The 26,607-nt window shown below is 40.8% G+C and overlaps 1 protein-coding gene across 1 annotated transcript; it reads left to right on the top strand.

Moving 5' to 3' along the window:
- The first annotated feature begins 5,290 nt into the window (after positions 1–5,290).
- LOC121931521 (integrin binding sialoprotein) lies at positions 5,291–21,639 on the top strand. The gene is made up of 7 exons (XM_042469382.1): positions 5,291–5,360; positions 8,579–8,643; positions 11,945–11,995; positions 12,084–12,155; positions 16,022–16,096; positions 19,392–19,508; positions 20,608–21,639. The coding sequence occupies exons 2-7, from the start codon at positions 8,590–8,592 to the stop codon at positions 21,145–21,147; spliced, it is 909 nt and encodes a 302-aa protein (XP_042325316.1). The 5' UTR covers positions 5,291–5,360; positions 8,579–8,589; the 3' UTR covers positions 21,148–21,639.
- The last annotated feature ends 4,968 nt before the right edge of the window (positions 21,640–26,607 follow it).

Genomic DNA, 26,607 nt, shown 5'->3' with positions numbered 1-26,607 from the left:
TCCTTTGAGGCTCAGAGAGTGTGATATCCCCAAGGTCACCCAGTGTGTTTACATATCTAAGCTGGGATTCAAACCCTGGTTTCCAGAGTCAGAGTCTAATGCTCAAACCACTACACCACACTGGCTCTCAGAAACAACTAGGCTAGGTTCTGTGGCCCATTACAGACAGGCAAAATGTGGCATGGCGGTGGCGGTACTAGAGTTAGGGAGCGTGCACCATGCAGACACTCCCTAACCCTAGTACATACTCCATACGTCAAAATGGTGGCGCCCTGTACACACAGGTGCTGCCATTTTTGACGTGACAGACGCTCAGCGTCCGCACGCCGTAGCGCACTTGTGACATCACAAGTGTGTCATTGGCGCATTCGGGCATCAGAAGTGCACAATAAAAAGAACCCGCTTTTTGTGGATTCTGTTTTTGCCGGCAAGAAACCGCATGGTTTATCCGCTGCAGTTTCCCGCCGGTGAAAAAGGAGGCGCCAGCAGGCCAACCTTTTAGGTCTGTTCCACGCCAGTGTCTCTTATCCTATCTCCCTGTCAGTAAAAGGAATAAAATAATTTCATTTAACATTTATCTAGGGACAGCATCTTTAGTTAAGATTTCTCTCTTAACTTCCTAACAGTAAAATAGGTGTTCTCTCTCTCTCTCTCTCTGTGTGTGTGTGTGTGTGTGTGTCAGTGACAAAATGTGAACAAATGTGGTTGGTGCTTAATGAATAATGCTGGATGCCATCATCAGGGTTGTTCCTAGGTCTCAGGTTTTGACCTAGAAATCTCAGGGACTGGGACAATCCAGTGACGCACTAGGGGATTGCAGGGGTATGGTTCGCACTGGGTGACACTCCAGAAGAGAGTCTGCCCCCCTCACCTTGGCTCTGTTGCTTTGTTCTTGTCATGAGGAGAATGAAGTAGCAGCACTGAGGAAGCCAAAAGCTGCCGCCACCTTGGTACCAGTGGCGTCGCATGAGGCACTGAGGGAGTGTGCCCAGCCCCCTCCCTGCAATGTGCTGTTCTACTCACAAGTAGAGTGGCATACAGCAACAAAGTGGGTGGTGCCCCTTTGGCCCCACTCCAGACACCCTGACTGGAAATCCCACCCACCCCCAGCATCAGATGACACCCCTGGCAGTGACACCACTTAGACAGTCCTGAACTGACAAGCCTATGATACACAGTACTTGTGTGGGTAATTCGGTCCAGTGTCCAAACAATTTTGTCCAAGCCGGACCATGTTTATCAGAGAAAGGAAGAAGCAGAGAACGTTTTCCTGTATTTATCAGTGGTACAATCATCACAATAACAGCTTTTTGTGATGAACAATTCAACAAGCTGCTATCTCTGCTATGATAATACTAACTAGTAAGGACCTGGGAGGGATGGGGACAATAAAGAGTAAAATAACTGGTTCCATTTTAAAAAGTAACATTTCAAGCTCTGCTGTGCATCCTCCCTGTCTGTCTTCTGCTCTCTGACCCCAAAAGTGTGGGGTGAATTCAAGATGTCTTCCCCTGGGCTTTACTTGAGGCATGGTGCAATGATGAAAGATACAACAAAATATAGGGTTGCCCCTCCCACATAAACAGAGGAAACCACATTACTAATGTAAACCCCAAACTTCCAATGGTACCCATGAGAATTTCTCTGAGACATTCTTCTCCTTTGAACATTTTGAAAACAATTTCTTTCTTTCTTTCTTTTTTAAATTTTACATTAAATGAGAATGGTGGGGGGAAATGTGGAAGAAATATCTGGCCTAGTGCTAGCAGAAATGGGATAATACCGGTAACTTTTGCGGCATTCTCTAACTTGTATTCATTTTTATTCTGGGTTCAAAGCAGAACACCCAAGACTGGCACTTTTATGAATGATCCCCTTACAAAAATCTTCTTTATTCCAACCAGACACTAGATCCCAGAAGAAAGAGAAATATTCCTATTTTCAGCATAGCTTACAATTACTTTCCATCATAATGAGCTTGCTATAAAAATGTAACTAGTGTCTACGGGAATTATGTTGGCAGGAATCAACCTTGCCATCTGGATTTTGCAGACAGGTAGCATTGTAGACTCTGAGGTTTGCAATTCTCTTTGTTTTAACACTAGAAATATATACTTTATATTGTTCTACCCAAAACGTCCAGATGCTTCTGTTCATGTTAGTATGTACATAATGCAAACATTTTCCAGGCCATTTATAGTTCATTTGCTAGTGCCCACGCAAAACCCAGCCTGAAATGAGCCAACTGCCTGTCTCTAGTAGTCCAGCCAAGTGTCAGACCACCAAGGAGTTTAATGGTTGTCCTGAACTTAGGTGGCCATTTTTTGTCTCAGTCAGCAAGCAGTTGCCAACCCTAGAATTGTCTTGGAAGGACACAGCTTCAGAATGAAAGCCAAAAAAACGAATGTCCCCATCTCTTGTGACTAAATGTAGTTCTTCAAGATCAGACTTATTAACCCCACTGTCTTAACCAAACATCCAATTTCATATCTACAGTCTGATTTGCTAATTTAAGTCAATGCTACTGCTCTGTCCACATGTATAAAATATCCGGTACCTTTTGGTCTCAGTGGTTCTTGTATAATGCATTATTGGGTGGAATTAAATCATATTTTGCTGACTCTAGTTGTGCCATGAGCAAAACTTACCAAGCTACCCTCAAACATCTGTAGTGCTCCCCAATGATGCCTGTTTTCTTTATTCATACCAGAAAGTCATATCAGTAGGCTAAATAAGACAACTGGCTCTGGCATCAAATGTGGGGAGGGGGAGCAGATGCTGTCCCAACAGTTCTAAATAAAGACTCATCAGCCTATCTAGAGGGTTTTTGTACATGTGATGGGTCCCATCCTTTGGGTCAGGCAGCAAAATACCTTGGGCCAACCCTGTTTGAAGCATATTTGAAGATTCCAATCAGAGGTTGCTGACTTCCATATCAGTGATGCATGGAATCCTTACTGAATCCACTCCTGATTCCAGTCTGAACAGTGAAGGAGCTATTCAAAGTGTCCAGCCTATTAGGGGTTTGGGAATAACATCTGGAACAACTTCTTTAAAGTTAAGATGAAGCCCAGTGGATTCAGTGCCCCACTTACATAAAAATCAAGACCCCAGTGATTCCAACTAAGATGAAACAAGACATGGAAAGTAAATAATGCTGTGCTAATTTGTAAATTAATTTCAAAATAAAAAAAATAAGAGTACTGAAAAGTTACTTTGACAAGACTATTGCTAGTCCCAGCAAGATTAAACACATAGAATCTACTGGATTTACTTATACGATGAATCATTATTTAATAATTGATTCAAAGGATTTGATCTAATTGGGACTAACTAACAGGATTCTAGTTAGGAAAAACAGAAAAAAGAGCTGGAAACCTGTTGATGTTTTGCATATATGTAACTACTTCAGCAAAAATGGTTGGACGTGTTTGTTCAATCCAGAGTGTCTGTATTCAGTTCAAAATTGTTGTACATGTAGAGCTATTGTGCATGGTTGTCCATTGTGCATGCCTGCACATATACATTGCATGCAAGGGTTGCCATAATTGTCCACTATTACCAGAGACAAAATGTAGGACAAATTAGAGACCAAACTGTAGGACAACTGCAGGACAAAACTCAGCCCAAAATGTAGGACATTTAAGGTCCTCCATTTTTCTCAAATGTCCTACATTTTGGACTGAGTTTTGTCCTGCAGTTGTCCCACAGTTTGGTCCAGAATTTGTTCCACATTTTGTCCCTGGTAATAGTGGACAATTATGGCAATCCCGGGGCGGCGGAACTGCACATTTATGTGCCTGTGCATTACACACATGCACATGCAGATGTACTGTACATGCAGATGTTCATTCTGATTTTGTTGCAATTTTGGTTGCACAACGTTGCAGCTCACTAACCAGGCAACATGGTGATTACCATGTGACTATTTAAGCACAAAGTTACACTTCACATCCTTGATACAGGTTCTTGGCCACCATTTGTTGGTCAGACTGTAGAGTGTGGGTGGAACAGGGATGTAAACCCCCAAATATTTCATCTTTGACTGTGGGGACAAATAATTATGATACTTTTCTTCCTGTTCTAGGTGAAAACCAATATTCCTCTTCAGTATATTTCATGTGTTCAGGGGATTATTCTGATGAGTGAAAAACACAAAGGATTTTTGTACCACCACACCATTTTCTGTGTATGGGTTTCCTGTATCAAGAGAAAACTGTGCAAAAATCTAACTGGTCTATTATTCCCAGCTATTGGAAAACAGGAAGTGAGACATCATTTCTTGCTCTGCCTTAGGCATCAAAATGGCTTAGGCCCAGGACAGACTGCCCCAAAAGGGTGGGCTGGCGGCAGCCTGTTTCCCTCTGGAGGGATGCCACAGCCACCAAACCAAGTGGCGTCCATCCGGAATAAAAAGAACCCAGGAAAAATTGGTTCTTTTTCGGTTGCCGGGTGAACATCACGAGTGAGCCAATATATGTTGTGCGTCGCTTACGTCAAGATGGCAGTGCCTGTGTGGACAGGACATGCTGCCGCCACTGTGGCATGCTAGAGTTAGGGACTGTGTGGTTGGTGCGCGGTTCCTAACTCTAGAATCAGCGGCAGCACAACACTTCTTGGAGATATGTACTGGGCCTTAGAATACCTTGTGATCGGCCGAAGCATGCTTTTCTCGCCTTAACTTTCTATATATGTAGTGTAGTGTTTCCCACAGTCAGAATTAAGCCCACCATGTAAATGCTTAATGTGCTATTAACTACCATGTGAGAAAAATCATAGCTGAAGCAGTTTCATGTAGGAAAAATATAATGTGAAAAGTTGTCCTTTCAGCACCTGAATCCACTTCAACTCACTTTTACATCAGTTAAATCTGAGACATTTCACTTGCTTGCATACAGTTCCATGGGAGAAAAGTGAAACAGTTACTCTCTACACATTAATGGTTCTACCTCCCTCCCACAAAAGAAAAACCTTTTTACAAAAAAGATCTCTGTGTTTCCCAATATTTAGTTTAATTTAAATCTAGACCATTATTATACAGCTCAGTGACCAAACCTATTCATCTTCGGCTCAACCCTTCAATTAAGTGGAATGATCCAAAACCCTGGGCACTAAAATGACACTTTATGTTTATAAATGAAAATCTGGGACTAGAAAAATGTTGAAGTTAGGAGATTTTCTGGTAAGAGTCCACTTTCTGACATCATGCTAGGAAAGCGGTGATTGGCTGGTGGAGAGTAAAAATAGTGCTTATATCCCAGCAGGATGACCAAGAACAAACAGATGAACTGTTAAATCTCTGTCCCCCGAGTCCTTTGAGACTAGCCTGTATACTTCAGGACTACAAGGACTGCAAACTGGTAAGTCACTGCCAACCGTATTTGGTTTTTTGCAAGCAACAACATTTTAACTTTACTTTCAGCCCATGGATTTCTGGTATTCTGATTCTACTTTAAGGTAATCTATATTTCGCATCGTAAGTGTGAGCTTCTCAAAGGCATGACATCTGTTATTTAATTCAGAACATTTTACTAGGTAGCAGTACCATAGTTGCTTTTATCTCACTATAATTAAAAATAATAAAAAGGAACTTGTACAAGCTAGGAGAAAGCATTTCTTAGCTGTTTTGTTTCAAACATTGTTGACTGGGCTTCATTTTATAGCACTACCTGTAGCAATGGTGAGGACAAGGAAAAATTCACTGTTGTTATTATTTTTTATTTCCTACTTCTATATGATAAAACTGTAAGAATAAAGGTAGTAACCACTTTTAGCATTCAATCGGTGTTCTGTATATGTTTGAAGCACTCCACATGCATTATCTTAGTAATCCTTGCAACAGCCCTATCAGGTAGGTTACTGCTATTGTTTCTTATATGGAAGAGAGGGCTCAGGCTGGCACATGATATCTCTCCTACAGCAGGCTTGCTGGACATGTGGCCCTCCAAATATTTTTAGATTGCAACTTCCATTAGCTCTAGCAAGCAGACTATTATGAGAGATTTGGATGCATTTATTACCCACCCTTGTCCTAGAGGTTACCTAGGAAGTTCAGATGCCGTCTTGGCCATGAACAGCTTGCCTTAAGCATGGCCATGGCTTAAATCCTCTCATTAGTCGTCACACATGGAATCAATTGGATTTATCTGTGTGTTGACCCACCATTCAACAATTGATCCAATTGGTCTACTCTAGGTAAGACTGACCAACAGGATGCTGGCCATTATTTGTCAGTCTCAGCTCTGTCTGATTTTGGGATATAATACAAATAGGTACATACTTATTGGCTAACAGTTCCTTTTGTGGAGACCAATGGATAATATCAGTTAATTTAAATATGCTGCTTATTTTAGGCCCTGAATTATTCTAAAGGAGAAATGAATGCATACAAAGCTTTACCAATTGTCATTCATTACAGAATATCCATAACTCATTTGTACAACTTGCTGAATGATTAATTTGGTCTTAAGGATTGGCAGGCCATACCTCATAATTATTAATATTGTAACATCAGTGGTTTAGGAATGGGTTGGCACATCAGTGCATTGAAAGAGCATGTTCTACCTGTTTGTAAGATCATGTTATCATCTTCTGTCAGTTTTCCCTAAGGTTGGACGTGGGCTCACTTCAGCTACTGTTCTGAGGTTTGAGGCTTACAGACCTGGGCCACCAACCACATTTAATTGACTTTGGATTATACCCTGTTCATGTAAAATCAGCACAGCTGCTTCAGTGCAGCATCACTGTCAGGCTGCCAAATTCAAGCAACAACAACAAAAAAGCCCACACCAAATACAGATAGTCTGGCATGAAGTGTTGCTCAGATAAGAAGAGCCTACTGTGTAACATGAGATCATGATGTTCAAGAATAAGGAGCTGCTTTTTAGTTTAGGACAAAGTTTGGCAGCTATCCCCTAAAACAACAACACACTGCTGCACCTTCCAGTACAATATTTTTCATTTTTGTTTACCATAGGTTTTTCCTGGAACACAGAAAAATGTAACTTCCCTGTACAAAATAGTACTTGTCTTTATCACAGGTATAAAACTGGAAGGCATGCTGGTCATGTCAAATCCTGACCAAGACAGGAGGATCAATAGATAACAGAAATAGGGCTAAAACCTTGTTATATATCAGTGTGATGCTGGTAGCATCACTTTACAAGCCCATACCTTCCAACTGTTTTAATTTGGCAGGGACACCCCTGATTAATCCTCTGCTGTCCCACTTTTTCAGGTACTTTTAGAATTTTAGAGTTTCTCTCTCCTCCTCCCATTTTCCCATTTCCTCCTCAGCTCACTTCCATTAATGTAACATGAGTTAAAGTTCAAAAGATGTTTGCACTCTATTAGCTCAGCAGGGAGCAAAGAGGAGGAGGTTGAATCTTGCCCTTCCCACTAGGTTCAGGTAAAAGCAAACAGATGCAATCTCTCCGACCTAGCTTGTGTGTTCTTCACCTTTGCCATCTAGGCCACATGTGTCCTGATTTTTAATCTGTGAAATGTTGGATGATATGCAAGCCTGGCATTGGCAGTTAGTATATGTGGGCAGTAGCTGAAGGCCTGCCACTGCTGAAATGTTGGCCTCATGCAATAAATGCTGGGAAGCTGCTATTGATTGTCCACAACACCTGGTGCATGACTACTTCACTGTAGTGTGTTGTGGGGAATTTCAGTACTGCAAGGAGTAACACCAGAGAGGTACCATCAGAGGCACCACTGCTATGTTTGCCCTGCTTTTCCAGGAGAACCACCCATCAGCTGTTATGTCTAGGAAAAAATATGGCTTGTTGGGCTACTCTATGGCTGTGTTGGTGAACATATGGCATGTGTGCCAGAGATGGCACAAGAAGCCACTTTCCTTGGCATGTGTAGAAGGAGCTGAAAGCCTGGGAAGGTGTGGGGGGGGGGGGGGGGAGAGAAGTCTCGCCCTGGAAGTCCCATGCCCATAGGGCAGAAGTTCCGCCCCATAAATCTTATTCCCCCAGAAGTCCCACCTCTGGCATGGGGTAGCATCTAGTGCCAGAAGGTCATTTAGTTTGGGCACCCAGTGCCTAAAAAGTTTCACCATTACTGCTCTATGGGCTTGCCCACCTTTTAAACAAGTGTTCATCCTCAAGTGCATGGATCTGGTGTCATAACTAGGGGAAGGGTTGGAACACTGATTCTTGCATTCCCTCTTGTACTCCCATGCTCCCCTACCCATATTTGGTGTGATGCAACAGAGGACTAGTGGCCAAGCACAGAGTAGGAGGAATACAAGGAATCCACTTTTCATGCTATTTTTATTGGTTTCTTGACCTTCTGCTCAACTTGCACATACAACCAGATATAGCATTGTGGCCAAATGAAATTGCTGCTCATATTCCACCTTCCACTGGCAAAGAAAACTTGCAGAGCATCTTGAAAGACTGATATGTTTCCCTACCCATAGTTATGTGGTGTTTGACCACAAAGACCTGGAGATTTTGAACAGGGAATTGAAACAAGCTATGGTTCTATATGTACAACATTGTGAAAATGCCTCAATCCTTCCTGTCTAGATGATTTCTCGTGTATACTCTTTTCTTTTTTTCAGAAATCTGAAAAATGAGGACAGCTCTCATCTTGCTCTGCCTTCTGGGAATAGCCTGTGCTTTCTCAGTGAGTAAAAAAAAAACAACCCAATGCTCTCTATCTATTGTAGGATGCACTGTGAGCATATACTCAAATGGCATGGACAGGCCTGCTGTTTAGTTGATCAATGATAATTCTTTGTTTTTGTTGGCCCTGTATTTTAATAGTTAACGATTTTTTTCTATACTGAAAAAACAGCATTACAGGTGGATAGATTCATCCACTTCGCAATACATAATCATAGTGCTATAATTCCCCTTAAACTGCCATAGTTCACTCTATGGAATCTTGGGATTTGTCATTTGACAGTAGAGCTCTCTGTCTGAGAATTCTAAATATCTCTTATACTGAGAATTTTAAATATCCCTTCCTAAACCAAATCCTAAGATTCCATAGGGCATTGCCATGATAGTTCAAGTAGAATCATAGCACTACAATCATAGTGTGAAAGGGCCCCAGGTAATTTGTTTTAGCTCAGGTTCTGGCAGGTAAGTGTCTTTTCTGCCTCTGAAAACAGGACTAGATATATTGGGAGGGTAAATGACTTCAAGACACACAACAGGAACAACAAATAAGGGAGGGCTGAACACTAATGTTAGAATCATTCAAGTCAGTGTATTCCCATCACCATGTATGGATGAGAGATTTGGACAGTGAAGAAAATAAATAGAAAGAAAATCAATGCATTCAAGATGTGGTACTGGAGGAAATGCTGATGATACCATGGGCTGCCAAATGAGTCCTAGAACAGATCAAAAAAGAACTCCCCCTGGAAGCCAAAATGATTAAATAGAGGCTGTCCAACCACATCATGAAAAGGCATGACTCATTAGAAAAGACAATAATGCTAGGAAAGGTAGAAAGCAATAGAAAGAGAGAAAGACCACATCACATGCCAGATGGCAAGACTCAGTCAGGAAGGTCACAGGCCTGAACCTACAGGACCTGAGCAGAGAGGCTGAGAATAGGGGGTCTTGGGGATGTCTCATTCACAGGGTCATCATGAGCTGAGGTTGAATCAAAAGTAGGATTTTATCACACTGAGGCAAACTGCCCAAATCAAGTGCAGAAACAGCATTTAAAACTCAGGAAAAAAACGCACTTCAGGGTTAATGAGCATTAATGTGACGTTAAACCAGGCAGAAAGTCAACAAAACATGCTGCTTTTTTACTTTCTGGATTTTCTGAAAGTACAAAGTACAGTAGTGTGTTTTGTCAACTTTCCATCTGGGTTAATGTCATGCTAATTTTCATTAACCCCAACGTCATCTGAAAAACAACCCGCTTTTGCAGAATTTTTTTCAGTTTAAATCCAATTTTTGCACAGGATCCCACCTGTGTGATAAACTTCTCAGTTAATAACAAGATTTAGACTACTAAGCCAGACAGCCCTAGTGCCTCCCAAACTACAAACCCCAGGATCCCATCAGGTGCAGCCATGGCAGTTAAAATGGAATCATAGTGCTACAGTTGTACAGTATGATGGGCCCCAGGTGACCTATGTGCCTGCTCAGTCTGCTGTCTAGGTGCTCATTGCTGATGTGCAACTTCAGGACCCCTGCTGCTCTCCCTTCTAAGTTTATTTATCTTTATACTGAACTTGGACTGGACAGCCCTTCAAATAAAGCATCCTTTGTAACAGAGAACTATCCTCTTTAAATTAAGACAGTAGCTACTCTAGGAGTGGTAGTTACTCAGAACTTTAAAACCCCCTCAATCTTATGCACATGCCTTGAAGCTAAAACAGGAAGCAGCTGTTTGCAAGTGCTACTAGCCCCTTCATTCTCAGTTTTGTACTCAGAAATTGAATTTTGCTACTCGTTGGCTCTACCAGCTTGTGGGAAATTGAAATGCTAAAAGAAAAAAAGTATGCATATTGGCAGCACATCCCTATCTGGTTAGGTCGCATAGTCATGATGATGCACAAGTAGTACTAGTAGGAGTGAACAGGAGGGAACCACTGATCAGGTTGCCTTAGCCATAGCGTCCAACCATGACAGTCATGGATGGGAAAGAAAAAGATATGCCATGCAAAATACTGCTGGAGATGACCAGAGACTTCCATTTAGCATTCAAGGAACAAGAGCATGACAACTATTTCTTGTAGGTGGCAAAACTAGTGACAGAAAAAAGCCTTAGGATTTGTAGCCATCACTTATGCCAGAGTTTGGAAACATTACTTCTTTAAACAGCAGCATAACCTTTAATGAATTTCAGCCAGCATGAAACTTCCTACTCTACTTACAGTTCAATGTCATCTGGATAAAGCCAGTGAAATGAGTCATTTTGGGTAAATATCATGATTGGCAACAGCTCTCCCTATTTTACTGAAATGGTTCTTTTCCCTGAGATCCTTTTGAATTGAGATGTTAATAACTAAACTTGAGTCATTATGCATGCAAAGTATGTGCTGTTTATCCACTGAGAATTCCTCCTCCTTTTAATCACCATCACTAGCATATTTATTACACACGTTTAGAATGAGTTTACAGAATGATAGCCCCACATTAGTTTGTGTTCCACATGGAGGTTTGAAAATTTGTTCATTCACAGGAAAGAAAATCACACCTTGTGCAGTGTGGAATAATCTTTTTCTCTCTCTTGTCACAATATCCGGATAAGTGGCAGGAAAAAACCGAAACATATCCCAAAGTACTGTATGATTGATTAGTTCTACTTAAAGAGTATTCTTTCACCTCCTTCCTAGATGGGAGAGGGAGCACAGGGCCTTTATGCTAGAATAGTACAATACTGTACCTTTTTTTTTTAATGCATACTTATTCAGGTCTCCAGAGTCAATAGAAACTGCGTAGACACAAAAGAGATCCAATCATGGGCTAATTGTCTAGAGTAATAAGGAATTTGATCAGTTTCCTTGACCCCCCCCCCCCCCTTTTCCTTCTTGAATCCATGTGGATTCAAAAGTAGCATCCAAGAAATCCCAACCAATAATAAACAAGATTTTCAGATGTCAGAGAGCTCACATCTTTGCAGTAGTCTGTTTTCTCCCTTGGAGGACCTTTCTGCTCTGCAAGGCCAATGTTCTAATCTGTCACTAGGTGGCACTTCGCTGCTGTTTAGCTTTTATGGCAAAGGGCAGAGAGTTGTATAGAATGTTAGTGAAATTTTGGGGCAAAAAAACTCAAGTAGTACATCACAGCAATATTCAGAACATTAACCAAAAACAATGTATAGGAAACATCTATGTTCTCCTTATTCAGTAAGGATGAATGCTTCAGCTAGCAATCAGTGTAGTCTGCACCCAAACCCAAAGCATCCACAGAAAGAAAATCACACACATCCTAAGTAACCTCCTCTTTCCTTGTAGGTAAAAAACTTCCGAAGAAGATTTAAGGCTGAGGATTCAGAAGAGAATGCAGTATGTTGTCATCTTATTTTTTTAAAATTAATATGTTGGTATTATTCTTAAATTCTGCAACTATAAATGCTTTCCCTCTTTCTGACAGGTATTCAAGAACAGACATAGGTATTTTCTTTACAGATATCCTTACCTCTACCCACCTATGAAAAGAATCCAGGTAAATACAATTTTTTTGTGTAAACATTTTAATATATTCTAAACCCAAATCTCTTAAATTTTGACTACTGATTTTGGAAACATGATATAATAAAATGAAATTTGAGGGCTTTTTAGCCCCAAGTAATGTTTGTATAATAGTACTGAAGAATACAGTATATTTTGTAAAATCGAAGGCTTTCATGGCTGGCATCCATAGTTTTTGGTGGGTTTTTCGGGCTTTGTGGCCATGTTCTAGAAGAGTTTATTCCTGACATTTTGCCAGCATCTGTGGGGCATCTATGCCAGCCACAGATGCTGGCAAAACATCAGGAATAAACTCTTCTAGAACATGGCCACATAGCCCGAAAAACCCACCAAAAACTACAGTATATTTTATCTATGTTTAGCCATCTAAAAATGGCATAACTACAGTTCACACAACCATCAAAGGTATGAAGCCCATGAGAAATTCTTCCTGCAGGTACAGATCCATTCCATACTATGAAAACTGATGCAAAGCCTCGATGTATACTAAAAGTGTGTGTGTATGTGTGTGTGATGGCAGTTGTATGTATGAACAACCAATTAAACAAAGAGACAGAGGAAATGAGGCAGCAAATTTCAGAATGTCAAGACTTCTAAACTGCCCCCCCCCATTCCCATTACTGCTAGTCCAGCAGTGATGACCCATAGAGATAGTGGAAAAGATTACATGGGAGGGGGGAGAATATGCTCTGGAAACAGCCATTCTATTTTCTTACAACATTACCTCTGTCTGCAAATATAAATTAAGGCAACACAGCCTTTACATATAGTTTTAATACATGTTGCAGTTCCTTATGGATGAGTTGTGATCACTATCTCTGTGTTGTGAGAGAGCAAGACAGGGGGCTGTTAATTGCATGTTTTCAAGGTTGGCTCATGTAACAAACTAAAAATTGTCTTGCTTCTGGGAAGGATGCCTGGGCAGAATGGTGGTTTGGCATGTCTCGGCTACAGAGATATTTTTGTACTGATCCATGACTTTGCAGTGTCAGAAAAGAACATAAATCCCCATCTCTCTTGCTTGTCTCCTAATTACAAAAATAAAGACAATATGAACACACAGCCCAAATATGTTTAGGCTTATGGCTTATTCAACCCGAATACTCAGTACTGGATAACATTTCCTCAGCCAATGCTATACAATATTCCTGTTTTGCATGTAGGGCACAGTAGATATTGACATTATTCAAGGTGCCCCATTGAAAGTATTGCCAAAATGTAATTTGATACTGTATATGAACTAGGAGATGTGGCCCAGCCCATGTCATTAAAAGAAGAGTCTGGACACATAAGATTTGATAGAACGTATGTGCAGCGATTCTCATTAAGGTGCAAAGACACCAATGGGTTGGAGAAAGAAACCAAAGTGTTTATTATATGAACTCCATTCTAAGATAGAAAAATTAGTCAGGGTGCTACTGTAATCTAGCTTCATTCTAGGGAATGTAAATGAAAGGGGACTGGCAAGAAGAGAAGAGGTAGAAAATCACATGAGAAAAGAAAGCCAAAATGGAGCAAGAAAGTAGTGGCCTTCTCCATGCTTCTCTGCATGCTATTGAGGTATTTCCGTTCTCTTCCTGTGGAAAATGGTTGTACAGTGGGCCCTCCCCTTATGTGAGGATCTGTTCTGGATCCCTTCACGTAAGGGGAAATCAGAGTATGCTTGAGCCCCATAGGAAGTAATGGGGCTCGCACCTGCAGGTCACAAAACCACAACGGTACATGCTTGCCATGTTCACGCATCCCATTAGTTCTTCTGGGGTGTGCAACGCGCTCTTCCGGCATATGCTAAAAACTGTGTATGGTGCGCCCATATAAAACGCAGGTGCACTGTAAAAGCATGCCTTTTGTTGCACTTGAAAAATCTGATTAGCAAAAGGCATGCTTTTACAACCATATTCAGAGGCAGTGTGGTGTAATTATTTGAGCATTGGACTATGTCTCTGGAGCCCAGGTTCAAATCCCTGCTCAGCCATGCAACTCCACTGGGTGACCTCTTGGGCAAGTCACAATCTCTCATCCTCAAAGGATGGCAATGCCAACCCCCTCTGAGGAAATTTGTCAAGGAAACCTATGAGAGGTTCACTTTAGGGTTGCCATAAGTCAGAAACGACTTGAAGACACACAATAACAACAACAGGAAGGAGAATGAGGACATGCATCATGTGATATCACTTTAAGAGTATCAGTTTATATCACAAAGGGGTCAGGATAGATAAGACAAGAAAGGAAAAGACTGGGTCACTCAGACACTCTAACCCTCTCTGAAGCATTTTTAACTCTTCAGCAGTAAGCATTGCTGAACCTCTAACATTGGTTAGCTAGAAAGTTGTCTTTTCCCAAGGCACACCATTAGTCCACCTGATTCAGTATGTGTGCCAGAAAGAAATTGGGCCTTCTTAGAGATGTCCCTCTGTTTTTCAAAATAAAAAAGGAATGAACAATGGGGGGGGGGGGTGTAATATGTTTTTCATGCCTATTTCAGAGCTAAAACCACTTGTTGAACTGTAAGTCCCATCAGACTACTGGAATTGACATTTCTGTAAGGTCATACTGTATATTCTCCATCCCAGGAATTTGAATCTTGCTCTGCTAGAGTCCCAGCTGGCCTAAATGACCAAAAAGTACCAGGTCCTGTCTGATATTGGAAACTAATCCAGGCCAGCCCTGGTTAGTACTTGGATGGGGGCTGCCAATTCATGCCAGGTGCTGTGGGTTATATTTCAGAGGAAGGAACTGGTGAAACCACCTCTGAGTATTCCTTGTCTTAAAAAAAAAAACTATAAAATTCATGGGATCACCATAAATCGACAGGCAACTTGAAGGCAAACACACATTTTCAGAGTCCTAATCCAACAGTCAAACCAAGAAAATGCTTTTCTTGGCAAGATTTTTTTTCGGAGGAGGCTTGCCATGCCCATCCTCTGAGGCTGAAAAGTGTGACTCGCTTAAGATCATACAAAGAGTTTGCATGGCTGTATAGGGCTTTGAACCCTAATATCCCAGAGTCCTAGTCCAACATTCAAACCACTATAGCAAACTGGTTCTTTTGCATCAGCAGACCACAGAACAAAATGAGATCATTTCTGGTTTTAAACTGTGGTCCTGAAGCCCTATACATAACAAGTATCTGGCTCTCAACAAGTGCAGAGCTTTCCCTTATTACTCTTTACCTACTTATTTATGGGAGTCCTTTGTGATTTGAAGGCTTATTTTCATTGATTATGCAATTTACTGTTCCTCATCAGATCACAGCAGTATACTGAGGATGGAGTTGGCGTGTCGATCCCATTTTATTTTTACAACATTAGTCTGAGAGGAGGTGGTTACTGATGAAGAGTCAGTGATGGCTGAAGAATGATTTTGAACCCAGGCTATGCAGTGGTTCTCAGCTTTTGGTCTTCCAGATGTTTTGGATGTCCCAGCCATTAACCATACTGACTGGTGCTTTGGGGAACTGAAATCTAAAACATCTGGAAAACCAAAGGCTGAGAACTATGGCACTATACCACATCGGCTGTGTATCATTTGTAAGTGGGTGGAAGGGTTTTAAAAAAACAAGACAAAACCAAACCAAAAACTGCAGCTGCTGCTTATCTTTGGAAACAAATTATCTTGTTAGTTACTCTGTTTCCTGACTTATATATTTCATTTCTCCCGAGAACATTAAGGGAACAGTTAATGACAGGGCGCTGAAACACTGTGTCGCCTACATTGACTTCATTGGGAATAACATGCAGGTTTTCAAGAAGACCATTGATGACTTTTGTGTGTATAGGCATTTATTGTTATTTTGTGGTAGATGTATGGGGAAAGCATCATGATTTTCTCTCCTTTTAGTTTAATAGCGACTCATCTGAAGAAGGATATGGTGGGGACAGTTCAGAAGAGGAAGAGGAAGGAGAAGACGAAGGGGTAAGAGACATGCTTGGCTCTGATCAAAATAAACCAAAGAGCATAAGAAAATAACCAGGATTGTTTTTACAGACTGTACTCTGCAAGTGGCCATGGTGAGGATTACTAACTGCCCATAAGTTTCCATTCTGGTTGGCTGCAGTGTTTTTTACATCCCAAAGTCATCTAAACAAGAAGTAACCCTTGGAGACATAGCAAAAGCTTTTCGAAGCCAGAGGTTTAAAAACAGATAGGACTGTTGTCCATTTATACAAATATAACTTCTGTGGTTCTGAGGAAAAACATTTTAAAAAATTGTAGCACTTATAAGCAATTAGTTACTAGTAATCAATTATTGTTTCCCAACAAAAAAATATATAACTAGATTACATTGTAACTGAAAGAGGGACAACTGTACTCCTTTCTTAATGCAACTGAAACTTTTTTTTACTTGAATATTTACAGCAGGGGTGGCCAAAGTGTGGCCCATGGGCTGCATGCATTCCATAGTACCCCCACCCAGAAGCCCCTCAAACCTACCAGACCCCCCCCCCCCCATTTAATTTCTTTCAGACTAATTTTGGGGCAATTTTTTACCCCCAAACTATCATGTCTCCAAAACTAGCATAAAAAGGCAATGGTTTGCTCCCCATATGCCTCAGTCCTGCAAACGTCCCCAAAACAGACCAAAAAAGGAAAAGAAAGGAAAGGAAAGGAACTTGGTCAAAACGGTGACCAGAAGGGACATCATGTCATTTCAGGCACACTGTACTACTACTGTGGTTTGCAAGTGGGCTCTGTTTGCCCTGTTTGCAGTTGCCCACCTCTGACTTTCAAGGATGTGACCTCACTAAATGGCATAGAAGGAATATCACAACAATCAAGTGGTGGTTCATGTTGTGTTCATGTTATTGCCTCATGCTGGGTTGCAGGTACTGGGGAGGATGATGAGGTGGCCACCAGGAGAATGTAGTTTGTACCACAGACAAGTGTCCTGTAGCATTCAGATTTTTTTTTAGAGCCGTTAAAAGGGCACGTGTTTTAACTACTTTTCAGAAACAGAAAAGTAAAGTGTTGCTTTTTAAATTGTGTAACTCTATGGAATATGGTGGCTTAGTTGTTAAGATGCCAATTCTGACAATCAGAAGGTTGGAAGGTTAGGGTGAGCTCCTGTCACTAGTCCCAACTTCTGCCAACCTAGCAGTTTGAAAGCATGCAAATGCAAGTAGATAAATAGGTACCAACCCAGCGCTTCCAGGGGTGGCATGGCGGCACCTCTTAATGGCAGACTGCTGAGCCCCTGAGTCTTGTAATAGAGCAAGGTTCAACCTACCATTCTCCCTTGGCATGCTTTCCTCCCCCTCTGAGCCCAAACCTGGAGGAAATTTTTATCAGTTATCCTCAGTTGCATTATAATAGACAGGACCTATGCATTAAGGTTAACAATGTCTTACTTTTTTTTAACTGAGCCCAAAAAGTCAGCTACAGCAACACTTACCTCAGTAAACAGAATATAAGCCCATCAACATCAAAAAAGTGATTTTCTGTCCAGAAAGAGTGATGACATTGGCAGCTAGAGGGAAGCAAGTAGATGATATAGGGTAGGTCCTGACAGATCACATGGTGGAATCTGGTGGTGTGGGAGCATAGCCTACAAGTGAAGTTTTGTGTTATGAATTAAGTATGGTGGTATGGTTGTGTTCTTTGCAGAAGCACATGCCCTTCAAATGTCTCTGTTTTATAGGGCCAGTCCTAATTAATCTTCTGCCATCTCATTCTTTAATCTACTTTTAAAATGTCTTCATTTTCAATGCTAGGGAATTCTGGAAACTGTAGTTTTGTGAGACATTTAGCCTTCTCTGTCAGAGAGCTCTCGTGCCACAACAAACTACAGTTTCCAGAATTCCCTAGCACTGATCCAGACAGTTAAAGCGGTCTCAGAGTGGATTATTTCTCCAGTGTCTTTTGATCCATAGTCACTGCCAGAAACACCTGCTATGTAGACAGCTGGAGGCTTCTTATTCAAAGTTTCAGTGTATTCAGAATCAGCATGTCACTCAAAAACATTCAAAAAGTGCCATTGTCTTCCTCAGATCCTTTTCAATGGTTTTACTCCTGGCTATGACCAGCTTCAACATAAGCAAAACCTCTGCAACTTTTAAATAAACGAAACCGTAACTGCCTTTTTATAGAGGTCATGATGTCCTCTGATGGCTATCCAAATAGCCAACAACACCATGCAATTTTGCAAGCTCTCTCAATAGAGAGGAAAATAACTTTGGTTTTTACTGGCATTGAATTACAACTTATTTTAAGTGCTTTAACTACCTGATGTGAAGAAGTGCAACACCAGCATGTAAGTACTTAGCCTGGTCTGACCAACAGTGGTGCCAGAGTAGTGCTGCAAAACATGAGATTATGCCAGCATGGTGGGCAGCTGTGCCAGTGCAAATGTTGTGAAACCAGGGTTCATCCAAGACTTTAGATGCACTTTCTTGTTTCATTCTTCAAATATCAGTTAGTGGGTTTATTGTCTCTTACTACAGCTAATTGAAATAAAGTAAATTTGTTAGGTATTCAAAATCTGGGGGGGAAATGGAAATCTTGCCCATTAAAATCATCCCTCTAGCAGATACAAATCAAAGTGAAGGTTATAATGTATAAAATCCTACACAGCGCAGCTCAAGGTTGTTCGGAAAACTGTACCTCTCAATAAGAATCTGTTTGAGCTTTTTGGGAAAGGTCCTTCTCTTATGTCTCTATGCTCACTTGAAATGATGCATCCGCACTGCAGACATAATCGGTTTGACACAACTTTAACTGCCACAGCTCAGTGCTATGGAATTCTGGGAATTGTAATTTGTAGTGGCACCAGAGCTCTGCTTTTTCAACTTTTAGTTGAAATGGTTTTTCTATAGATGAATGACAGATAGATAGATAGATAGATAGATAGATAGATAGATAGATAGATCTGATAATTTTGTACAGTATTTAATATCTATTGGTTTTCATAACTTGTAAATTACCTTGAATCCCTTGAGTAAAAAATCAAAATCCATGAATGCTCAAGTCCCATTATGTACAATGGCATAGTAAAAGGGTGTCCCTTATATAAAATGGTAAAATCAAGGCTTGCATTTTGGACTATTTTTTTAAAAAAACCTATATTTTCAATCTGTGAAGTGTTTGAGGATGCAGAACCTGTGGATATGGAGGGCTGATTGTAGTTATTGTTCAAAAAACCTGTGTTTACTCCACTGTATCTATAGAAATCTAAAATGACATTTTAAATTGGAGTTGATTAATTTTCCTGCAGGGCCAGTCAAATGAGGAAAATGAAGGTGGAAAGGAGAACGAGGAGACCACTGAGGCTCCTAGTGGGCCACCAACATTAGATAAGAAGGGTGTTAGTGATGCCAAACCACCTAAGCAGGTAAGATATGTGGACTTCTAAAACATCTTCAATAAAGTGAAAGCCATAGATGTTGTTATCCCCTGAAAGGTCAACTCAGCCTTCCATCCTTTTGTAGGTCTGTTAAATGAGTATCCAGCTTGTTGGAGGCAATTGGCTTACATGTTGTAAACCACTTAGAGTGCTTAAGTCAGTACAAAGTGGTATAGAAATATAAATGCTATTGCTATTGCTATCCCAATTAGTTTCTAAAAGCTTGAGAGCATAAAACTGTCTTAGCTTGCTGTTGAATGAGAACAAGGATGGGGCCAATCTGGCCTCCCTGGGGCAGGAATTCCAAAGTCTGGGAGCACCCACAGAAAAGGCGCTCCTCTTTGTTCCCACCAAACAAGTCTGAGAGGTGGTCAGACAGAGAGAAAGGCCTCTCCAGACAATTTTAGAGCACTAATGGTCACCAAGGAGATACAGTCCTTCAAATAGTCTGGAACCAAGTCATCTAGGGCTTTATAGGTCGTCACCAACAATTGTGCCTGGAAATGGACCAGCAGCCAACAGAGCTATAATAGCAAGACAGTTGTGTACTTCTAGCTAGCCCCAATTAACTGTCTGGCTCCAGCTCTTTGGGCCAACTGAAGCATCTAAGCACTTTTTAAAGACAGCCCCATCTAGAGAGCACTATAGTAATCCAAATGGGATGTAATAAAGGCATGTGTTATAATGCCCAAATCCAACTTCTCCAGGAATAGACACAGTTGGTCTACTAGCTTTAATTGTGCAAAGACACTCCTGGTCACCAATGAAACCTGGGCTTCCTGGCACAAGGCTGAATCCAGGAGTACCCCCCAAACTGCAGATTACATTTTAGCATGACATATTCATTTGCTTCTAAAGTTCTCCAATTTGAGAATGTTGCTAAAGTTCTCTAGTTTGGGAATGTTACTTACTTGGACTACAACTCCCAGAATCCCCAACAAACATGGCCATTGAGAGTTATCATCCAAAATAAAATTTCCAAGCTTTGTCTCAGTATCAGTTCCTTGACCATAAATTTTAGATTTGCTGCTTGATTTCTAACTCCAGAAAAACTTTCCCCCTCCCTATTTTTAATGTTTCAACGCAGGTGCCAGTAAGAAAAGAGCCTCTTGGGAAACCAGGTAAAGGAGGAGATGCTAAAAAGGCTGAGAAAGACCAAGCTCCAGAAAAAGGTGGGAAAAAGGAAGAAGAAGACAGTGATGAAAATGAGGAGGAAGAAAATGAGGAAGAGGAGGAAGAACAGGAGAAAGTGGATGAGAATGGAAGTGGTGTCAATGGTACAAGCACCAACAGCACTGCAGAAGAGAATGGAAATGGTGGCAATGGAGAGGAGGAGGAAGAAGAAGAAGGAGAAGAGACTGCAGCAACCACCATTGTTCCAACCACCCTCTTCACCACTGTGGTCCCCACCACAGAGTACCAGGATCAATATGAAACTACCACAGAAGAACAATGGCATGCTGAGACCACCCCTGAAGATCAGTGGCAATATGACACTACCACCGAAGACCCATGGGCTTATGATACCACCACCACCACCGGTTATGAAAATGGCTATGAAACTCAAACAGATTACTATGGGAGTGAGAATGGGTACCCACGGGGGGGATACCTTCAGAACATATGAAGATGAATATAGCTACTACAAAGGGCATGGGTATGATGTTTATGGCCAAGATTACTACTACAATCAGTGAAGAAAATAAGTCATCTCTTGGCACAGTTTATAAAAACGTTTTGCATAGCAATTGTTCACATGTGTCTACTCAGGAAGAAGCATCCCAATATAACATGGTGCTTGTTGAGAAAGATAGACTATTAATGTCTGGCATTATCTCTAAATATGAAAATATTTTCTTTTTATCTGACTGTCAAACATGTGCTTTTGACCAGTATTCATTTATCCTTTGTGGACTTTTGCAGAGTTTGCAGATCTTGTTTTTTTAAAACATCATGGTGCAAATGAATATGATACGTCTAATGGAATTACTGTTCAAATTGAGGTTTGTTGTATGCTGTGTATGCTCTATCTCTGTGTTTATATTAAAGCCAAGATAAGTTTTGAAACAGTGTACAAATTGGACTGGCTTTGAGTTTTAAAAAATAAATAAAAGAAGGATTACACTGAGACAATTTCATTTTCTCCTGTATTGCCTTTGGGAATATCAGAGTAGCTTCCATGGATCACCTGGATAGAATCTCCAGCTAAAACATGCTGTGCTTTAACAGTGATCAAATTAGTGGGATGGGATGAAAATTGGTAATTCCACTGAGGTAGTACTACCTCACCCCAAGGCAGATCACATTTCACACAGTCCTTGCATTCATAGATGGTGTGGGCCATGACCACCTTTCTGGTGATGAGCCTTTCTGTATTTAGCTAAGCTGGGTATTGTACATCATCAGATTCATAACCCACCAGGGTTGTAGCTTGGGGTGTAGGCAGAAGGACAAAATTAGGGCCCTGCCCCCCCCAAACAAGAGTTCTACCCTTCCCAAAATGAAACTGCCCTTCAGTTCTCAAACTTCTAGCATTACACTATCTTGAAACGTCAGTGAGCTTTTAGAAATACAGTTTAGATGTCCAAAGAAAAGGGACAGACAACATTTCCAAAGGAATGCAAACACAGCAAATAGAAGAGTTCTAGGTATGAACAATTTTCAGTGTCTTACTTCCATGCTAGAAATGTGGGAACTGAAGGCAAATTTCATTGAAGGGAGCAAGATTGCTATAGAAAAAGCGAAGCCATAATTTCTCCTCCCCCCCCCCCCCCCCCCCGACACACACACACACAGCTACACACCTGGAATATAATCCATCATGGAAACCATACTTTTGCTACTTTGGTGGAACCTGCCAAAGCTTGTTCTCTACTGGCATAATACTGCAAGCCCAGGATCACCTCCACACCCTGATAAGCTTGTAGAGCAGGACATTGTGATGAATGTCTCCAAATGAATTATTTTAAAAAGTAACAAGGAATACATCACCTAAAGTGTGGCGATATATTGCCACCTTATGATTCAAGCAAACTCTCTATGTCTTGGCTTAAAACATTCACAAACATATCCTGATACAATACAGCTATTGATGTGCCTGGAGTCACAGACAAAAATTGTATTATTTGTATTCCTGCAGAGGTTCTGAAACCATACACATGGATTCAATCAAAATGTCATTTTAAACCAACGATACATAAAGTGGTGTTAGTGGTGGTTTTCATGCCACTGGATGGTGTTCCATGGTGAATTTCCAGGAAAGTATGTGAATGAAATAATAATTCGGCACAAATATAATACCAGACCCTGGCACACCGAGGAGAGTGGCAGACATTGCTGGCTCATGATATCAGATATTTGAGAGGCATGGTTCTAAAAAAGAAAGTCCTCCATAAAATGTTGGCATAACTTACACAATTAATGAAATGTTTATTAAAAACACAAAGTTCAGATGGTGATCAAGTATGGTGCCATGTTCATTTTGACTGGAGAAAAGACTACTGGGGGGAGGGCGATTCATACCAAGAAGCTCTTGGACACATGCTAAATGTAAATACATGAAACAAAAGACTGTGGCTGAGATCATGTTAGGTTCCTCCACCAGCATAACTCTGCTAGCAGGGAAGTGACGGTGGTTAGACAAAAAAGGCCACCAGAACAGGTACAGAGGAAAATGTTGTCATCATCAGGGGTGAGAAGAGAAGGCTGCCAGAACAACGCCTCCTATTCTTCCAGACTGGGGGGAACGAGAGACCTAAGAGGCATGGTCTTTTGGACATCAGGGGCAGGCAACTGGCTAGGCCAGCCTTCCTAGAGTATCTTGTCTCCAAGGACTGCCTCCCCACCAACACCCTGGAAGCCATGCACTGAGGGAGTAGATTGCTTGGGGTTGTCAGCCTTCTTGTTTTGTCTCTGATAACACCACTCTCCATGAGAATGGATGAAGTGCAACCACTTGTAATAATGGACAATTTCACCAGCATAGTTCATCAGAAGGATTTCAGGCCTTCCTTGGACAATGGTGGCACCTCCTTCTTTGGAGGTTTTAAAACAGGCTGAATGGTCATCTGTCAGGAGTGCTTTGACCATGTATTCCTCCATGATAGGAGGTTGGACTGGATGCCTCTTATGGTCTCTTTCATTTCTAAGATTCTATGGTTCTAAGACTGCCTTGATCATATATGGTGCCAGTTTTATAAGCTGGGAGTTATAAGAACCCAAGCTCTTGTGTTTTCCTGAAGAATATCTGAAGAATAGGAGGGAAAATGCTCCCAGTTCTACCTAGAGACCTGTTTTCAGTCTCCTTGCTTCATATGTGACATACTTTCCATTTCATTCTATTCATTTACTGACATTAATTTACTAACTACTCTGAAACTATCGTATTTTGGACATATCACGAGATGTTATGACTATTTAGAAAATAATATTTGATAAGGTAGAAGGCAGTAGGAAAAGAGGAAGATCCCATAACAGGTGAGTTGATTCAATCAAGTAAGCCACAGCCCTGAATCTCCAGGCCTGAGCAGGGCTGTTCATAACAGGGCCACTTGGAAGTCTCTTATTGACTCATTCACTGCAAGTTAAAGTCAACTTGACACAATTATTACCTTGCCTAGAAGCTGCCTTAGGTCCAACTCTCAGAGAAAGGTGGCATATAAATGAAGTAAATAAACAAAGGCACCCGTTTTCTTGGACATTAAGCAGAGTCAACACTGGTTAGTACCTGGATGGGAGACCACAATAAATACTAGATCACATTGTGTGCATCTTCACTGTAGAAATAAGGCAGTTTTACACCACTTTAGCTGCCATGGTCGCAGCCTACAGAATGCCGGGATTTGGAGTTTTGTGAGGATCATACACTCTTTGGCAAGGAAGACTAAAGGCCATGAAAAATTACAAATCCCAAGATCCCATAGGTTGGAGCTATAGCACTTACAGTGGTGTCAAACTGAATTATTTCTATAGTGTGGATGCACCCATCGAGTTCTCCTACATAATGGTGGACCTTCTGTGTACCAGTTTGGTGCACTGAGAAAAAGTGAGTTGTAAGAAGTACAATCTCTCTCTCTCTCTCTTGGTTGATCAATGTAATATTTCTTTGAACTTGGTTTTAGAACCACCAAGATATATTGTTCTGAAAACAGTAAGAAATTCTTGCATCAACCAATTCAGCAAGATTGTGCATAGTTTTACCTTGGCTGAGAATATATGGAATGAATAGAGATGAACTGGGAGGAAGATGGATTACAATGATGCCCGCATGTTAAAATTAATTAAAAACATTTTATATGATACATGCACATCATATTTCACTCCTTAGCTGCTGCTATAGCAATGATTTATGCCAACAAAACAATTCCACATCATGGTTAATGATCTTAATCTTAATGAAGGTACCAAAATGCAAAACTAGAATCACTTAGCAAAATTAGACTTTTTCAACAAATCTAACAGCATCCTTTTAAACTGAGATTTATAGACAAATCTCTTGCTTTAAGAACTATTTTATTTCATTATCCTAGTTGCTTTCATTCTGCAATTTATTTTAGTGTCCAGCAAACATTTTGGTTTTCGTGTATTTACCGTGGTACTTCACTAGAAATCAAACAGTGAGATACAGTCTTTACTCTTTCTTTCTTTTTTTTCTGCAATGAGCCGTCTTATTCTTCAGCTTCACTCTGCTTAACCCATCTCTTTCAAACCAGCTTGATACAGCTGACAAAGAGGATTGCCTATGGATACTCAAGGAAAACAGACTAATTAGTATCTCAAGTTTCCACACAACAGTTACTTTGGGTTTATTCAATAAAAATAGCAATTACAGCCAATTAACAAAACTGCCTTCCAGGTAGTCAAAATGAAGGCCGTAATAGCTCTTCTGACTCACACAAAGTGGTCCTCCTGTTAACTCAACCACCTTCCATTTAACACCCACAATAAAATAGTCTGGAATGTACAAAACCACACTCACACTAAAACAATGCATTGCAAAGAATACATTCCTCCACACAAAATGATGGCTTCACATCATGTTCCCTTAACCCTCTGCAGGTCCTTGATGGCGCCAATAAAGTGGCATGTCCACCCCTGTCCTGGCCAGAAAAAAAGATCTAATTAAAGGCAGAATTTGAGGACATTACTTTTGTAGACTTAACAGTTCAGAATCCATACCCTCAAATATTTCACAGATGAAAACCACAACACATATGGATAAGGAACATCAGAATGTGGGAGAGGTTCCAGATCTTTACTTTTACCTGAACCTCCAGGGAAGGGCAAGATCCCATTCTCTCCTCATCTCTCTGAACTCATTTTGCAGCAATTGAAGTAAGCTGTGGACAAAGGAGGAAGAGGAGAAAGAAACTAGGACATTTTAAAAGCCACTGAAAAAGTGGGATGACAGAGGTTTAATTGGGACTGTCATTTCTAAATTGGAACAGTTGAAATTATAAGAGCCTCTCAGCTAGCAAGCCCATGGGCCATACTGACTGGGGATTCTGGCATTTGTAGTCAAAACAGTAACTGTTTCCAAAGATCAGATTTTGGGGCAATGTAATCCTAATTATACCAGGAGAGAAAGTGAATTAAATGAGTTGTTGGAACGGATGAGTGACATGGGACTGCCATTTTTAGCAGTAGCCCCTTGTACTGTTCTCTTAAACATATAATTTTGCCCAAGTTATTAACTGCAGAACTGGAAGTCCCTATTGTAAAATGCCATTCTTACTATCAAACACATTAAGTTGTCCCACAGGTATTTATAACTTGCATGTTGTTTATTTGTCTAGAATGGAAGATTAGATGGCTGACTTCCAGCACAAGAAGTCCCTATTGTAAAATGCCATTCTTACTATCAGACACCTTAAGCTGTCCTCACAGGTATTTATAACATGCATGTTGTGTATTCATCTAGAATGGAACATTACACTTCCACCACAAGAACTTTTTTAGATTAAAACAGACCCTCCTCTGGTTATCTTGTGGGCAAGTGCTAAAAACAGCCAGAGTTGATTGGCCCTTGCTATTGTCATAAACCTTAAACTTCAGCCAGGTGTGCAAAAAGCCTGCAAGGAATTGTTGG

This window comes from Sceloporus undulatus, chromosome 5 (genome assembly GCF_019175285.1).
Source record: "Sceloporus undulatus isolate JIND9_A2432 ecotype Alabama chromosome 5, SceUnd_v1.1, whole genome shotgun sequence".
Taxonomy (NCBI): domain Eukaryota; kingdom Metazoa; phylum Chordata; class Lepidosauria; order Squamata; family Phrynosomatidae; genus Sceloporus; species Sceloporus undulatus.
This window is presented reverse-complemented; position numbering and strand designations above follow the sequence as displayed.

What these genes read in the sequence shown, in the direction of transcription:
- LOC121931521 (XM_042469382.1), top strand. Translation starts at nt 8,590, where the DNA reads ATGAGGACAGCTCTCATCTTGCTCTGCCTTCTGGGAATAGCCTGTGCT. An exon ending in AGGATTCAGAAGAGAATGCA is followed by an intron (nt 11,996 to 12,083) that starts GTATGTTGTCAT and finishes TCTTTCTGACAG; the next exon opens with GTATTCAAGAACAGACATAG. An exon ending in CACCTATGAAAAGAATCCAG is followed by an intron (nt 12,156 to 16,021) that starts GTAAATACAATT and finishes CTCTCCTTTTAG; the next exon opens with TTTAATAGCGACTCATCTGA.